Source organism: Hypanus sabinus, chromosome 31 (genome assembly GCF_030144855.1).
Source record: "Hypanus sabinus isolate sHypSab1 chromosome 31, sHypSab1.hap1, whole genome shotgun sequence".
Classification (NCBI taxonomy): Eukaryota; Metazoa; Chordata; class Chondrichthyes; order Myliobatiformes; family Dasyatidae; genus Hypanus; species Hypanus sabinus.
The window spans coordinates 34,767,557-34,785,833 of record NC_082736.1 but is presented as its reverse complement, the minus strand read 5'-3'; the positions used below and the strand labels follow the sequence as shown (position 1 = coordinate 34,785,833).

The 18,277-nt window shown below is 52.0% G+C and overlaps 1 protein-coding gene across 2 annotated transcripts in view; it reads left to right on the top strand.

Annotated features, from left to right (window-relative positions):
- The first annotated feature begins 1,699 nt into the window (after positions 1–1,699).
- The window catches only part of mark2b (MAP/microtubule affinity-regulating kinase 2b), a 220,077-nt gene continuing 203,499 nt past the window's right edge, over positions 1,700–18,277 (top strand). Inside the window, exons 1-2 of one of the 2 annotated variants that reach the window (XM_059955397.1) lie at positions 1,700–2,046; positions 2,138–2,199. In XM_059955397.1, coding sequence (XP_059811380.1) covers positions 2,155–2,199 — 45 coding nt within the window. In that variant the 5' untranslated portion in view covers positions 1,700–2,046; positions 2,138–2,154. The other variant, XM_059955396.1, reaches the window with a different exon arrangement.

The following is an 18,277-nucleotide window of genomic DNA, read 5'->3' as shown; positions in this document are numbered from 1 at the left end:
TCCCTCAGCTCTGCCTAATGGTGCATAGAATTAGCAAAATAATTTGCTGGATACTTTCCATAGGTGTGTGCACACAAAACCACTCTTACTGTAAATTCTTGCTTATTGTCCTTCGTTCTGTAGCCTGAATTCAACGGTCCACCGCTTCTGACACCATGTTGTGTCCGATATTGAGGGATGGTGCAGAGCACACCAGGACACCAGCGTGCGGGATCTTCAACTCAACCTTATCCATAGCGCTGCCTCTACAGTATGTGAACTCCTACCACGTGAGGCCGGCTAAGGATTAACCCATTAACTACCGCAACATCCGGTACGTGCCCCCTTCGCTGGTACTGCCATCGGGGGAGGAGGCACAGGAACCTGAAGAGTGGCGCAGTAGGGTGCCGGGGTTCAATTCCCACCGCCGCCTGCGAGGAGTTAGTATGTTCTCCACCGTGACTGCGTGGGTTTCCTCCCTCAGGACTAAGATTGATAGGTTAATTGGCCATTGTAGATTGACGCATGATTAGGCAAGGGTTATATCTGGAGACTGCTGGGTGGTATGGCTCATAGGACCGGAAGGGTGTATTTCTGTGCTGTATCTCAATAAATAAATTTAAAAAATGTATACGTTTATATATAACTCAACCGATTCAGGAACAGGTTCTTCCCTTCTGCCATCAGATTTCTGAGTAGTCTTGAACCCTTTTCACTTTTGCAATAGTAACTTAGGTTTGCTACTGATAGTAGTTTTTTTTATACGTCTACACTACAGTTGCTGCAAAACAATGAACTTTGCGCCATATATCATTGTAATAAATCCTATTCCGATTGTTTCTCACTTGCTACGCCTGGGAAATTTATTGGCACAAATCCACCACTGCTTTATTGTCTGCAAACACTTTTGAGAGTTGCAGGGAGGGTGAAGGGACCAGACATCAGCTCTAATGTTGAAACCAACCCTCCAACCTCAGGTGAATAGAATCGCCGCCGTTGCCGGAGATTACCGAGCTCTTCCGGAACTTTCCGAGAGTTGCCGAGTGGCGAGAGGCCTGGTTTTCAAAGTTGCTCGGGCCGGAGGCGGCGAAAATTGCCGAGCGTCCTCGGGTAGAGGGGTTTCCGACGGTTGAGGTCCATCGGAAAGGGGCGCGGCTGGTGTCACGGAGGTGACGTATGATGGAAGCGGTGCGAAGGGGGGGGTTTAGAGCGGGTGGCTCTCATTGGCAGCGGCTTTGACGCAGAGGTTGGTAGTTGGCTAGGAGTGTGAAGGGGGCGGATCCCCGAAACGGAGAGCAAGGGTTGGCCGGGGGTTGGTGGAGGGGGCGTGCTTGTTTGCTCTAGGTGGGCGTGGTCTCCGCGGGGAGGGGGCGTGGTTCTGTTCCATCCCGGCTTGGAGGCGCGGTTACAGGTGCAACCAATGAGAAAGGCCAGGCGTGGCCTGACGGGGTTTCCGAGGCAGCCAGTAGAAGAAGCGGTTCCCGCCTCCGCGCCCAGCGAGGGGGCGGGGCCCAGGGAGAGTCGGTCGAGGGGGGAGAAGGGGCGGGGCCTGGGCCTGGGCCGGCGGCGGCGGCGGAGATTGCCGAGGTTTGCCGAAGGCGGCCATTTTGCCGGGCCGGACCGGACCCTGGGTCGGCAGTGTGCGAGCGGTTCCGCTTTTCCCGCTGAAGGCGGCGGCGGTGAGGCGACGGGAGAGCGGGTCCCCCGTGGGGCGGGTGGGAGGGACGAGGAGCGGGGCCCGAGCCCGAGCACGCCGAGGAGGTGGGGTGCAGCAGGAGAGAGAGAGAGAGAGAGGGGAAACACACCCGGGTATTTATGCTGCAAATCCCCCCGGCCGCCACAAGTTGACGGCTTTAAAACGACCCCGGGAGGCCCCGAAGCCTCGGGGTTCGAGTGACGCCCCAGCCGGCTTGCCCCTCAGCACCCCCGGGCAGCCTTCCTTCATGTGAGCCCGTCCCCCCCCAACTCCTGATCATTTTTTTCCCCCCAATTCGCCCAATTAAAACTAAAGTTTCTTCGAGTGGATTTTCTCTTCCCTCCATGTCCGGCTCGGCCAGCTGAGCGAAGGTGTGTGTGTGTTTTTTTTTTAAAAACAGAAGTTGTATATATATTTTTCGTTTTTTTTTTAATTTAAAAGTTTTTTTTCCCCCGCGTGGAGATTTGCAATTTATCGACATGTCCACGAGAACACCATTACCTACACTCAACGAGGCTGACCAGGTAAGTGCGGCTCGCTTTATTGGCTCCCAGTGCACTGTTGACTGTAATGTGGATGTTTATTTGGTGCTTTGGATTAACGTGCCACGTCTTAATGTGGCAAACTGAGGTTGCCTGGATCTGGGGTAAGGGGGAGACGGTGGGGGCAAGGGCTCCCTGGTGTCTGTTTCTCTCCCCGAGGCAGGGAGAGCAGCTCTCTGTGTTGCAAATTTCCTGGGATTTCCTCCCCTGGGTCTTGGCAATGTCAGTGTTTTTTTTTTGGGGGGGGGTTTCTCCTCTCTTTTTTTGAGATACAGAGTGGAAAAAGTCCTACCGCCCTTTCAGTCCGAACCTAATCACAGGACAGTTTGCAATGACCAGTTAACCTGTCAACTGGTACGTCCTTGGGCTGTGGGAGGAAACCGGAGCACCCGGAGGAAACCCCTTGCGAGCAGCTTGCTGGCGCTGTAGATCGTGCTAGCCACTGCCTTACCGCGCCGCCTGTTCTCTGTGTGTGTGTGTGAGTGGGATTCCTGGATTCTGTTCCCTCCCCCCAACCCCCAGCCACACTCCCGATTGTAGGCTCGGGGTGGCGATGAGATCACCGAGATCTCTTTCCTGCCCCTGACCCGGGTTTAGCTCGAGGGATCGCTATGAGATTTGTTGAAGTGTGCTATTCCCACTCCCCATTCTCCTTTCCCTACCCATCTGCAGAAGGCACATTTACCACCTTCTCCTCTGAAAGTTGCTGTGACCACGTTCAGTTACAATCCCCTTAGCTGTGTTGCCTTAGAGCGAGCTGTTTCTGCTCCCGGAGGTTGGTTCTGCCTGCTGTAAAGTCGGGGCCAAATTACCCCTGCAAACCAGTCAAAAAGGTTCAGGTGGAGCTCCTATATGCGGCTACTCCACTTGGTTCACCAGTAATACCTGCTCGTTAATGCAGATTTCTAACCAGCCAATCACGCGGCAACAACTCGGCGCATAAAAGCACGCAGTCACGGTCAAGAGGTTCAGTTGCTGTTCAGACCAAACATCAGAACGGGGGAAAAATGTGACTTTGAGTGATTGTTGGTGCCAGACAAGGTGGTTTGAGTATCTCAGAAACTGCTGATCTCCTGGGATTTTCACACACAACAGTCTCCAGAGTTTATGAAGAACGGTGTGAAAATCACAAAGACATCCAGTGATCAGCAGTTCTGTGGGCGAAAACGCCTCGTTAGTGAGAGAGGTCGGAGGAGAACGGCCAGACTGGTTCGAGCTGACAGGAAGTCGACAGTAACTCACGTTACAACATTGGTGTGCAGAAGAGCATCTCTGAACGCACAACATGTCGAACCTTGAAAGTGGGTGGGTTACTGCAGCAGAATGCCACGATCATACACTCAGTTAACAAATTTTCCAACTCATACCGGCGACAGTTCTGGTTTTGGCTACTTTATTCGGTACAGGTGGTACCGCTGACTGAGAATGTGTGTGTCTCTCTCTCTCTCTCTCTCTCTCTATATTTTGGGGTAGCTTGGCGACGTTGTGGTTAGTACAACACAGTGACAGCTCGGCACTGGTGCTTGGAGTTCAGTCCCAGCGCCGTTTGTAAGGAGTTTGCACATTCCCCCCTCGGAGCATAGGTTTCCTTCCACAGTCTGAAGGACGTACCAAGGCTTGTGTTAATCAGTTGGAGTAAATTACCTTGTGATTAGGCTAGGGTTAAATTGGTGGTTTGCTGGGCCGGAAGAGCCTGTTCTGCTCTGTATCTCTAAATAAAATTTTTAAAAACTACATACATGCGTTGTTTATGTGCAAAAACGGAAGCTGCCCGTATTTACCCAAGCTTACTGTATTTACTTCCCTCCTGAGGCATTAGCCTCCTCGAGTAGGGCTGTGATTGCTCGCGCGTGTATACCTTTCTCGTAACTGTGCCGCTGCACACTCATGGCTGTGCGCGATTCATGGCGAAGGGTTAAGATCCCGATTTGAAAGCGTTTATGGAATGCGAGGGGGTCTATGGCAGCCTTGGTGTCAAAAGTCGCTGTGCATTTCCTGCCCGATGAAAGAGGCGAAGGCGGAAGCTTGCTACTGTTTACACGCAGAACGCTGAGGGAGCTCAGCAGGTCAGGCTGCATCTGTGGCGGGGAATACAACGGGCAACATTTGGGGCTGAGGTCCTTCGGGGGGGGGGGGCAGAAATTAGAATCGGAAGTTGGGGGCAGCCTTCCTTTGATCACTTCCAGTACATTGCTGACAAAGCCTAACCCCCCCCCCCCCCCCCCCATTGAGCACACCTTCATGGAGCATCCATCAAGGCCCATCACAACGTAGGCCATGCTCTCCTCTTGTTGCTGCCATCAGGAGAAGGTCCAGGAACATCAGGACCCCTCACCACCAGGTTCAGAAACAGTTACTACCCCTCAACCATCAGGTCCCACACCACCAGGTTCAGGAACAGTTATCACCCCTCAACCATCAGGTCCCACACCACCAGGGTCAGGAACAGTTATCACCCCTCAACCATCAGGTCCCACACCACCAGGTTCAGGAACAGTTATCACCCCTCAACCATCAGGTCCCACACCACCAGGATCAGGAACGGTTATTACCCCTCAACCATCAGGTCCCACACCACCAGGTTCAGGAACAGTTATCACCCCTCAACCATCAGGTCCCACACCACCAGGTTCAGGGACAGTTATCACCCCTCAGCCATCAGGTCCCACACCACCAGGTTCAGGAACAGTTATCACCCCTCAACCATCTGGTCCCACACCACCAGGTTCAGGAACTAATCACCCCTCAACCTTCAGGTCCCACACCACCAGGTTCAGAAACAGTTACTACCCCTCAACCATCAGGTCCCACACCACCAGGTTCAGGAACAGTTATCACCCCTCAACCATCAGGTCCCACACCACCAGGTTCAGGAACTAATCACCCCTCAACCATCAGGTCCCACACCACCAGGTTCAGAAACAGTTACTACCCCTCAACCATCAGGTCCCACACCACCAGGTTCAGGAACAGTTATCACCCCTCAACCATCAGGTCCCACACCACCAGGTTCAGGAACTAATCACCCCTCAACCATCAGGTCACACACCACCAGGTTCAGAAACAGTTACTACCCCTCAACCATCAGGTCCCACACTACCAGGTTCAGGAACAGTTATTACCCCTCAACCATCAGGTCCCACACCACCAGGTTCAGGAACTAATCACCCCTCAACCATCAGGTCCCACACCACCAGGTTCAGGGACAGTTATCACCCCTCAACCATCAGGTCCCACACCATCAGGTTCAGGAACAGTTATCACCCCTCAGCCATCAGGTCCCACACCACCAGGTTCAGGAACTAATCACCCCTCAACCATCAGGTCCCACACCACCAGGTTCAGGGACAGTTATCACCCCTCAACCATCAGGTCCCACACCACCAGGTTCAGGAACAGTTATTACCCCTCAACCATCAGGTCCCACACCACCAGGTTCAGGAACAGTTATTACCCTCAACCATCAGGTCCCACACCACCAGGTTCAGGAACAGTTATTACCCCTCAACCATCAGGTCCCACACCACCAGGTTCAGGAACAGTTATTACCCCTCAACCATCAGGTCCCACACCACCAGGTTCAGGAACAGTTATTACCCCTCAACCATCAGGTCCCACACCACCAGGTTCAGGAACTAATCACCCCTCAACCATCAGGTCCCACACCACCAGGTTCAGGAACAGTTATTACCCCTCAACCATCAGGTCCCACACCACCAGGTTCAGAAACAGTTACTACCCCTCAACCATCAGGTCCCACACCACCAGGTTCAGGGACAGTTATCACCCCTCAGCCATCAGGTCCCACACCACCAGGTTCAGGAACAGTTATTAACCCTCAACCATCAGGTCCCACACCACCAGGTTCAGGAACAGTTTAAACCCCTCAACCATCAGGTCCCACACCACCAGGTTCAGGAACAGTTACTACCCCTCAACCATCAGGTCCCACACCACCAGGTTCAGGAACAGTTATCACCCCTCAACCATCAGGTCCCACACCACCAGGTTCAGGAACTAATCACCCCTCAACCATCAGGTCCCACACCACCAGGTTCAGGGACAGTTATCACCCCTCAACCATCAGGTCCCACACCACCAGGTTCAGGAACAGTTATCACCCCTCAGCCATCAGGTCCCACACCACCAGGTTCAGGAACAGTTATTACCCCTCAACCATCAGGTCCCACACCACCAGGTTCAGGAACAGTTATTAACCCTCAACCATCAGGTCCCACACCACCAGGTTCAGGAACAGTTACTACCCCTCAACCATCAGGTCCCACACCACCAGGTTCAGGAACAGTTATCACCCCTCAACCATCAGGTCCCACACCACCAGGTTCAGGAACAGTTACTACCCCTCAACCCATCAGGTCCCACACCACCAGGTTCAGGAACAGTTATCACCCCTCAACCATCAGGTCCCACACCATCAGGTTCAGGAACAGTTATCACCCCTCAGCCATCAGGTCCCACACCACCAGGTTCAGGAACTAATCACCCCTCAACCATCAGGTCCCACACCACCAGGTTCAGGGACAGTTATCACCCCTCAACCATCAGGTCCCACACCACCAGGTTCAGGAACAGTTATCACCCCTCAACCATCAGGTCCCACACCACCAGGGTCAGGAACAGTTATCACCCCTCAACCATCAGGTCCCACACCACCAGGTTCAGGAACAGTTATCACCCCTCAACCATCAGGTCCCACACCACCAGGATCAGGAACGGTTATTACCCCTCAACCATCAGGTCCCACACCACCAGGTTCAGGAACAGTTATCACCCCTCAACCATCAGGTCCCACACCACCAGGTTCAGGGACAGTTATCACCCCTCAGCCATCAGGTCCCACACCACCAGGTTCAGGAACAGTTATTAACCCTCAACCATCAGGTCCCACACCACCAGGTTCAGGAACAGTTATCACCCCTCAACCATCTGGTCCCACACCACCAGGTTCAGGAACTAATCACCCCTCAACCTTCAGGTCCCACACCACCAGGTTCAGAAACAGTTACTACCCCTCAACCATCAGGTCCCACACCACCAGGTTCAGGAACAGTTATCACCCCTCAACCATCAGGTCCCACACCACCAGGTTCAGGAACTAATCACCCCTCAACCATCAGGTCCCACACCACCAGGTTCAGAAACAGTTACTACCCCTCAACCATCAGGTCCCACACCACCAGGTTCAGGAACAGTTATCACCCCTCAACCATCAGGTCCCACACCACCAGGTTCAGGAACTAATCACCCCTCAACCATCAGGTCACACACCACCAGGTTCAGAAACAGTTACTACCCCTCAACCATCAGGTCCCACACTACCAGGTTCAGGAACAGTTATTACCCCTCAACCATCAGGTCCCACACCACCAGGTTCAGGAACTAATCACCCCTCAACCATCAGGTCCCACACCACCAGGTTCAGGGACAGTTATCACCCCTCAACCATCAGGTCCCACACCATCAGGTTCAGGAACAGTTATCACCCCTCAGCCATCAGGTCCCACACCACCAGGTTCAGGAACTAATCACCCCTCAACCATCAGGTCCCACACCACCAGGTTCAGGGACAGTTATCACCCCTCAACCATCAGGTCCCACACCACCAGGTTCAGGAACAGTTATTACCCCTCAACCATCAGGTCCCACACCACCAGGTTCAGGAACAGTTATTACCCTCAACCATCAGGTCCCACACCACCAGGTTCAGGAACAGTTATTACCCCTCAACCATCAGGTCCCACACCACCAGGTTCAGGAACAGTTATTACCCCTCAACCATCAGGTCCCACACCACCAGGTTCAGGAACAGTTATTACCCCTCAACCATCAGGTCCCACACCACCAGGTTCAGGAACTAATCACCCCTCAACCATCAGGTCCCACACCACCAGGTTCAGGAACAGTTATTACCCCTCAACCATCAGGTCCCACACCACCAGGTTCAGAAACAGTTACTACCCCTCAACCATCAGGTCCCACACCACCAGGTTCAGGGACAGTTATCACCCCTCAGCCATCAGGTCCCACACCACCAGGTTCAGGAACAGTTATTAACCCTCAACCATCAGGTCCCACACCACCAGGTTCAGGAACAGTTTAAACCCCTCAACCATCAGGTCCCACACCACCAGGTTCAGGAACAGTTACTACCCCTCAACCATCAGGTCCCACACCACCAGGTTCAGGAACAGTTATCACCCCTCAACCATCAGGTCCCACACCACCAGGTTCAGGAACTAATCACCCCTCAACCATCAGGTCCCACACCACCAGGTTCAGGGACAGTTATCACCCCTCAACCATCAGGTCCCACACCACCAGGTTCAGGAACAGTTATCACCCCTCAGCCATCAGGTCCCACACCACCAGGTTCAGGAACAGTTATTACCCCTCAACCATCAGGTCCCACACCACCAGGTTCAGGAACAGTTATTAACCCTCAACCATCAGGTCCCACACCACCAGGTTCAGGAACAGTTACTACCCCTCAACCATCAGGTCCCACACCACCAGGTTCAGGAACAGTTATCACCCCTCAACCATCAGGTCCCACACCACCAGGTTCAGGAACAGTTACTACCCCTCAACCCATCAGGTCCCACACCACCAGGTTCAGGAACAGTTATCACCCCTCAACCATCAGGTCCCACACCATCAGGTTCAGGAACAGTTATCACCCCTCAGCCATCAGGTCCCACACCACCAGGTTCAGGAACTAATCACCCCTCAACCATCAGGTCCCACACCACCAGGTTCAGGGACAGTTATCACCCCTCAACCATCAGGTCCCACACCACCAGGTTCAGGAACAGTTATTACCCCTCAACCATTAGGTCCCACACCACCAGGTTCAGGAACAGTTATTACCCTCAACCATCAGGTCCCACACCACCAGGTTCAGGAACAGTTATTACCCCTCAACCATCAGGTCCCACACCACCAGGTTCAGGAACAGTTATTACCCCTCAACCATCAGGTCCCACACCACCAGGTTCAGGAACAGTTATTACCCCTCAACCATCAGGTCCCACACCACCAGGTTCAGGAACAGTTATTACCCCTCAACCATCAGGTCCCACACCACCAGGTTGAGGAACAGTTACTACCCCTCAACCATCAGGTCCCACACCACCAGGTTCAGGAACAGTTACTACCCCTCAACCATCAGGTCCCACACCACCAGGTTCAGGAACAGTTATCACCCCTCAACCATCAGGTCCCACACCACCAGGTTCAGGAACAGTTATTACCCCTCAACCATCAGGTCCCACACCACCAGGTTCAGGAACAGTTATCACCCCTCAACCATCAGGTCCCACACCACCAGGTTCAGGAACAGTTATTACCCCTCAACCATCAGGTCCCACACCACCAGGTTCAGGAACAGTTATTACCCCTCAACCATCAGGTCCCACACCACCAGGTTCAGGAACAGTTACTACCCCTCAACCATCAGGTCCCACACCACCAGGTTCAGGAACAGTTACTACCCCTCAACCATCAGGTCCCACACCACCAGGTTCAGGAACAGTTATCACCCCTCAACCATCAGGTCCCACACCACCAGGTTCAGGAACAGTTACTACCCCTCAACCATCAGGTCCCACACCACCAGGTTCAGGAACAGTTATCACCCCTCAACCATCAGGTCCCACACCACCAGGTTCAGGAACAGTTATCACCCCTCAACCATCAGGTCCCACACCACCAGGTTCAGGAACTAATCACCCCTCAACCATCAGGTCCCACACCACCAGGTTCAGGGACAGTTATCACCCCTCAACCATCAGGTCCCACACCACCAGGTTCAGGAACAGTTACTACCCCTCAACCCATCAGGTCCCAAACCACCAGGTTCAGGAACAGTTATCACCCCTCAACCATCAGGTCCCACACCACCAGGTTCAGGAACTAATCACCCCTCAACCATCAGGTCCCACACCACCAGGTTCAGGGACAGTTACTACCCCTCAACCATCAGGTCCCACACCACCAGGTTCAGGAACAGTTACTACCTCTCAACCCATCAGGTCCCAAACCACCAGGTTCAGGAACAGTTATCACCCCTCAACCATCAGGTCCCACACCACCAGGTTCAGGGACAGTTATCACCCCTCAACCATCAGGTCCCACACCACCAGGTTCAGGGACAGTTATCACCCCTCAACCATCAGGTCCCACACCATCAGGTTCAGGAACAGTTATCACCCCTCAGCCATCAGGTCCCACACCACCAGGTTCAGGAACTAATCACCCCTCAACCATCAGGTCCCACACCACCAGGTTCAGGGACAGTTATCACCCCTCAACCATCAGGTCCCACACCACCAGGTTCAGGAACAGTTACTACCCCTCAACCAGGGGACAACTTCACGCACCCCAGCACTGAACCTATTCCACAACCTATGGACTCGCTTTCAAAAACTCATCCTCATGTTATCGATGAATATTATTGATGATTGTTATTTTTCCGGTTTGTATTTGCACAGTTTCTTGTCCTGATGGTGGTGGTTGGTTCGTCGATTTTTCAGTGACTGTTGTGTTTGTTTGTATTTGCTGTGAACGGCCTGGTGGCTGAAGGGTGGTGTGGGAGCTGAGACTCCTGACCCTCCCTCCCCGTTGCAAGAGGAGGGGAAATGCAAGTCAGGGCTGGTCAGCTGGCAAATCTCTGAACATTGTCCACGTATGGAGGCACACTGATGATATTGTAGTGTAGTTTTGTGTAATTAGCATGGCACTGTAGTAGCTTTGAGTTCGGTTCCAGCGTCCTGTGTAAGGGATTTGTTCTGTTCTTCCCGAGCGGGTGTGGGTTTCCTCCCTACCGGTTTGTTAAATTGGTGGGGCTGCTGGGTACCGTGGCTTGGTGAGTCAGAAGGACCTGGCCTGTCTCAGTCAGTAAAACCACCCATACAGATCGTTTAATCACATCTGTGCAATCAGTTACAGAATAGCATTGAAGTCACGCAGAAAGTGCAGGTAAACAGGACGGTGCAGGCCTGAGTGAGCTAGACCGAGGTTGTGTCCATTTTTGTCATACTAGGGGCATTCCCTGGTGCTTTAGGAGTTTGTAGAGATTCGGCATGACATTGAGGACTTTGACAAACTTCTACAGGCGTGTGGTGGAGAGTGTACTGACTGGCTGCATCGCGGCCTGGTACAGAAACACCAACGCCCTTGAATGGAAAATCCTGCACAGAGTAATGGCCCAGTCCATCACGCGTAAAGCCCTCCCCACCATTGAGCACTTCTACATGAAACACTGTTGCAGGAAAGCAGCATCCATCATCAGAGACCCCCACCACCCAGGCCGTGCTCTCTTCTCACTGCTACCATCAGGTAGAAGGTACAGGAGCCTCAGGACTCACACCACCAGGTTCAGGAACAGTTACTACCCCTCAACCATCAGGTAGAAGGTACAGGAGCCTCAGGACTCACACCACCAGGTTCAGGAACAGTTATTACCCCTCAACCATCAGGTAGAAGGTACAGGAGCCTCAGGACTCACACCACCAGGTTCAGGAACAGTTATCACCCCTCAACCATCAGGTAGAAGGTACAGGAGCCTCAGGACTCACACCACCAGGTTCAGGAACAGTTATTACCCCTCAACCATCAGGCTCCTGAACAAAAGGGGATAACGACACTCACTTGCCCGTCCATTGAGATGCTCCCACAACCAGTGAGCTCACTTTAAGGACTCTTTATCTCACGCTCTCGTTATTTATTGCTATTTATTTATATTTGTATTTGCACAGCTTGTTGTCTTCCCTCTGGTTGATCGTTCGCTGGTCCTGTTTACAGTTACTATTCTATAGATTGAGTATGCCCCCTCGAAAGCACTTGTGCGTGTACTTTGAACTTCAGTAGCCTCAAAACAACGGGATACAAGCTGGCGACAGAAAGTGAAGCTTGCACATTGTGATGTTCTCCTGAGGGGTTGTCTGTAGTTGGGTTCTGAGGTGGCTGACCTGGCATCCACATGTTCTGGAGCAGTGTGGGTACGTGGACGTGGTGGCTGTGGTGCACCATAACGCCACGAACAAGGTAAACGTAACGAAACTAAAGCAAGTTAAAAGAAAAATATCCAATCTGAAGTACGTCAGGGTGTTCAGTTTTGTTCACGAACCTGATGGCAGTGGGGGGGGGGGGGGAGCGCGATAGTTGAACCTCAAGGTGTGGGTCTTTGGGCCTCATTGCAGAGGAGTCCGTGGGGAGGCGAAATGGAGCCAGCAGGAGAATCTGCCTTTTGTGGCGGACGGAGCGAAGGCGCTCGACGGGTGCGTTGGGTCTTACTGACGTAGCGGGAGCCGGTACAGTAGCTGATCCCGACAGACTCTCGGGTGAAGTCTCACCGGGCCTTGGGGGGCCCTGAATGGAGGTTGTGTAGGGGTAATTGTACAGGGCTTCCAGGTAGATGACTGTCGGGGTAGGGATAACGTCTCCACCAAAGTGTGAGGCGCTCCTTCCCTCCGCCGGCCCGCAGGTCACCCTTGGGCAGTGTCGCACCTACTCAGCCCCCGATCAGGGTCACATTAAGCATTGTTGTAGGTGGTGGGTGGTCGTACGAGCAGATCACAAGCTCTGGTAATGCGACCACTGACGCCAGGCGGACCATCTCTGAAGAGTTTTGATTGTAGTTGGAGTCACCATCTTGTACAGACGCTGCCCAGAAGAAGGCAATGGTAAAAAAAAAAGCTCCTGTAGAAAAATTTGCCGAGAACAATCATGGTTATGGAGAGACTGTGATCACCCACGTCATACGACACGGCACACGATGACGGTGACTGAGGCAGAACGAGGTAAAACAGCAGAATGCAGGGTGGCAGTTGAAGAGAGAGTGCAGTGCATGTGGAAGGTCGTAACGGTCTAGATTGTGAATTCTTGCCCATTCAATAGAAAACGGCGTCCCACTGGCTGCTTTCTACCAGCACTAAAGGGTGTGTGTGTGTCCAGTACAAAGAAGTGGGTAGGAAAAACCCACTACCCGACCTGCCTCTTCCAAAAGTTCCCTTCTCAAAAGTGTGATAGGAGCTATTAAAACAAAAACTTCACGTCATCTTAAATGTTTCTACCCCCAGGTAGTTAATCTGATCCGCCATTGTGGCTTGCTCCCCACCGCACTCCTCTCTATTACCCGGTTGCTGCACCCTAAGCACTCTAAACCGCTTTATGTGAAGCTGTTTACATTGCAAATACTTGCTGGGATTTGTGTATTTTTTGCGTATGCACACGACAGCAGCCGCACCCCGGTGCACAGCGAGAGACAGGCTGAACCAGGCTGCCCTCCTGCCCCGGTGAGAAGGGCACCTGCCCGTCCTCGTGTGTGAAGCCAGTTCCGGTGGTCTGGGCGGCTGAGACCCGGCGGTCCTGAAACGCTCGGCGGAGAGCCCAGGGCACGACACGACACAGAAGGCGTCACATCAGCCACTGCACTCAAGGGTGTCTGCAGTTAGTCAGGATGACTTGCACCACTGCACCTGGACTTGGGAGGCCAACAGATTGGAACAGCCCCAGAACAATGACTTTTCCACTCCCGGACAGAGTTGTAGAAAAGTACAGCGCAGAAACATGCTCTTTAGCTCATCTCCTCCATGCTGGCATCGACCGGCACCCGGGCCATGGCCCTACGTACCCCAACCGCCCACCTGTCTATCCAAACTTCTCTGCAACAGTGAGTGGTGCTCGCGTTCACCACTTTGTGATGGCAGCTCGTGCCACACTCTCACCACCCTCCGAGTTCTCCTGTTCTGGGATATGCCAACATTCCATATCTATATTTTAGCCTTTAAATTTGTTCTTCATCTGGTTCTTTATAATTGTTGAATTTTGTTGACCGACAGACCACAGCAAGTTCCCAGTACAGCGGATTCCGTTTAATTGGGGCACTTTGGGATGAGTGAATTTTGGCCCAATTAAGCGGATGCCCCAATTAACCGAAGTTTCATGGAAATTAGTTCTGCCACCTCCAATGGGATCCCACCACCAAGCACATCCCCCCCCCCCCCCCACCTCCTCATCAGTTTCTGGTTTCCGCAGGGATCGCTCCCTACGCGACTCCCTTGTCCAGTCACCCCTCCTCACTGATCTCCCTCCGGGCACTTATCCTTGCATGCAGAACAAAAACTACACCTCCTCCCTCACTACCGTTCAGGGCCCCAAACAGTCCTTCCAAAATGAGGCAGCACTTGACCTGTGAGTCTGTTGGGGTCCCGGTGTGGCCTCTTGTATATCGGTGAGATCCAGTGTAGATTGGGAGATGTTCGCTTCGCCGAACATCGACTCTCCGTCTGCCAGAGCGAGTGGGATCTCTCATTGGCCACCCATTTTAACTCCACGTCCCATTCCACACGGCGTCCTCTACTGTCAAGAAGAAGCCACACTCAGGAACAACACCTTATATTCCGTCTGGGTAGCCTCCAACCTGATGGCATGAAAATCGATTTCTCAAACTTCCAGTAATGCCCCACCAACCCTCCTCACCATTTTCCATCCCCTTTTTGCTCACCTTATCTCCTCGGCTTCCTCTGGTGCTCCTTCCCTTTTTCTTTCTTCCATGGCCTTCTGTCTCTTTCACCAATCAACTTCCCAGCTCTTTACTTCGTCCCTTCCCCTCCAGGTGTTTCTCTCTCCCCTCTGAATCTACTCAGCTTTTTTTTGCTCTCCGGTCCTGCCAAAGGGTTTCAGCCCGAAACAGTGACTGTTTTTTTTTCCACCGATGCTGCCTGGCCTGCAGAGTTCCTCCAGCATCTTGTGTGTGTTGCACGGATTTCCCGGCATCTGCAGATTCTCTCTTGTTTATGTTTAACGGCTGCAACCCAGAAAGACCCGTTTGTGATGACTGCTCTCGTCATTTCCAAGGCCAAGAGAACAGCACTGTCCCAGTGGAACAACACTTTAAAAACTCTCCCTCACAGGTTTCACTGACATTGGATATGAGGGACAGCCAATTTACAGTCAATTATATTGACTGTTAACGAACAAAATTAAGAGAGGTGTAGATAATGGACTGCCTTCTTACAGTGTGTTTGATGATTGTTCCCTCCAAATCTTCATTTTCACTGTAACATTCAAGACGTTGTCGATACCCTCAAATTCTTATTGTAACTAATTTGTTGAGGTGGTGAAATTTTAACTGCAGTCTGTTCCTGCCATCTCAAGCCTGAATGGTTGAAACCACAGCAAGCAAAAATCGCAGCCTTTTGAACACAACGCACGCGACTGATGCTATTTTAAAAAAAGAACTTTGCATTAAGCAAGGGGAAGTGTCGAGCGGCCACACAAGGTCATGCGTCTGATGCGAGTTCAGGGGTTCTGAACCTGGGGCGCTGGACCCCTTGCTTGGTTCATGGCATAAAAAAAGGTTGGGAACACCTGCGCTGGTTGGAAACTGTTCGGCAACAGTCTTCTGTCCCAATTAAGTGTCTGAAACAAAGGGAGTGTGGGCTACTTTATTGGTTTTGGTTCTTTGTGACTGTCCTGATTTGCTGATGGAGCAGTTGACCAGAATCCACTATTATGCAAATGCATATGGCGAATTAAATTGATCCTTGATAAATAAGAATGTTCATTTGTTACGATTAATGAGGGGAGAGCTCCGTTCTTGCTACAGGGCTGTGGTGTCTGCCCCCTTTATTGCCCCCAGCAGAAAGGAGCGCCTCTGACCGTGTGGCCCTCCCTCAACGCCGCACCTTGGTGCCAGTGTGTCCAAGCGAGGGCTTTTCTCTTTGGAGAGAAGGGAGAAGAGAGGTGACTTGACAGAGGCATAGATAGAGTGGAGAGCCAGAGATGTTTTCCCAGGGTGGAAGGGGCATAATTTGAAGGTGTTGGGAGGACTTGAATGGAAAATTCTCTATGAAAATGTAGTGGATACGATCCAATCCACGGGTGAAGACCTGTCCACCATTGAGCACAGGAAAGCGGCCTCCATCATCAGGGACTCCTACCACCCATAACCTGCTCTCTCCTCGCTGCTGTCATCGGGAAGAAGCTGTAGGAGCCTCAGGTCCCACACCACCAGGTTCAGGAACAGTTATTACCCCTCAACCGTCAGGCTCCTGAACCAGTGAGGATAACCTCAACTCTGAACTGATTCCATTGGGAAGGAGGTACAGGAGCCTCAGGTCCCACACCACCAGGTTCAGGAACAGTTATTACCCCTCAACCATCAGGAAGGAGGTACAGGAGCCTCAGGTCCCACACCACCAGGTTCAGGAACAGTTATTACCCCTCAACCATCAGGCTCCTGAACCAGTGAGGATAACCTCAACTCTGAACTGATTCCATTGGGAAGGAGGTACAGGAGCCTCAGGTCCCACACCACCAGGTTCAGGAACAGTTATTACCTCTTGACCATCTGGCTGTTGAACTAGAGTGGATAACTTCACTCACCTCTGCACTGAACTGTTCCCACAACCTGTGTCCTCACTTTCAATGACTCGAGTTCCCAATGTCTATTGCTTATTTATTTATTATTTTCTTTTTGTATTTGCACTCTGAGCACCCTAAGTTGGACAGTCTTTCATTGATTCTGTTATGATCTGCCCATAAGAAAATGAATCTCAGGGTTATATATGGTGACATGAATGATCTTTTATAATAAATTTACTTTGAATTTTGGAAAGCGCAGTGTGACAAAGTTCCAGTTCTGATGAAGGGTCTCGGCCTGAAACGTCGACTGCTTACTCTTTCCCGCGGACGCTGCCTGGCCTGCTGAGTTCCTCCGGCATTTTGTGTGCGTTGCAACCCATTTCACTGTGCATCTCGACGTACAAGTGACGAAGCTCATCTTTTTTAAGGGTCCCAGTTAAGCTGCTCCACAGCTCACTCTCTGGAGGCAATGCCTCAAGTAGATGCAACCAAACAGCTTGCTTCAGCCATCTTCCTCTGTTGATTTGGTGGTCAGTGGAGTTGCCCAAGACCTGTCTGCACTTCCGCCCACATTTGATCTGGTTTCTCAGTTCTTAACTGTTCCTAATCGAGCTGGGAGCATTGTTGCCGGTCTGAGTGAATCCAGGCAGTCTGCAGCAACTTGTTAGCAGCCGAATGCTGTCGATTTCACTAGCCTTGTCCAGACTGTACATCTGAGGGCAATTTAGTCCAGGCATCTCTGTAGTGCCGTGCAAAGATGCAAAACAACAGCCTACCACCCTGCTATTATGTGACTAGAATTGGGGGCCATGGGTTAAGTCTGAAAGGGGGAAGTATTTGAGGCAGCCGCCCATTTCAATTCTGCTTCCCATTCTGCCATGATGAGGCCACACTTCGGTTGGAGAAACAACACCTTGTATTCTGTCTGGGTAGCCCCCAACCTGATGGCATGACCATCGACTTCTCGAACTTCGGGTAGTTGCCCCTGCTCCCCTTCACTATTCATGCGTGCCTGCCACCTCCCTCTGATGCTCTTCCCCCTTCTCTTTCTTCCATGGTCGTCTTCGCTCTCCTATCAGATTCCCCCTCCTCCAGCCCTTTATCTCTTTCACCAATCAACTTCCCAGCTCTTTACTTCACTACCTTCCCCTCTCCCAGTTTCCTGTGTGGCCTGCCACCTTGTACTACGTCCTCTCCTCAACCCGTCCAGTTGACACTTGACTTCTTTCTTCCTGGTCCTGAAGAAGGGTCACGGCCCAAAACGTCAGCTGTTCACTCTTTTCCATAGATGCTGCCTGACCGATTCAGTTCCTCCAGCACTTTGTGTGTGTGTGTGTGTGAGCTGTTTTGTGTTTCCAGCATCTGCAGATTGTCTTGTGTTTGCAATACTTTAGGGGGAAACTTCTTCACTCGGTGAGAGTGTGGAACGATCTGCTGGCGGAAAGTGGTGGATGTGGGCCCGATTTCAAGGTTTAGGAGAAGTTTGGATCGGTACAGGGTTGTGGAGTTCTGTGGTGCAGGTCAGTCGTTCAGCATCGACTGGATGGGCTGAAGGGCCTGTTTGTGTGCTGTAACTCTCTGGTCAGGAGCACACCTTGAACCTGGGGCTACAAAGGAACAATCTGCTGTGGTGTTCGATGGTACCAGTGGGTTCTGTAAGCATGCTGCAGGC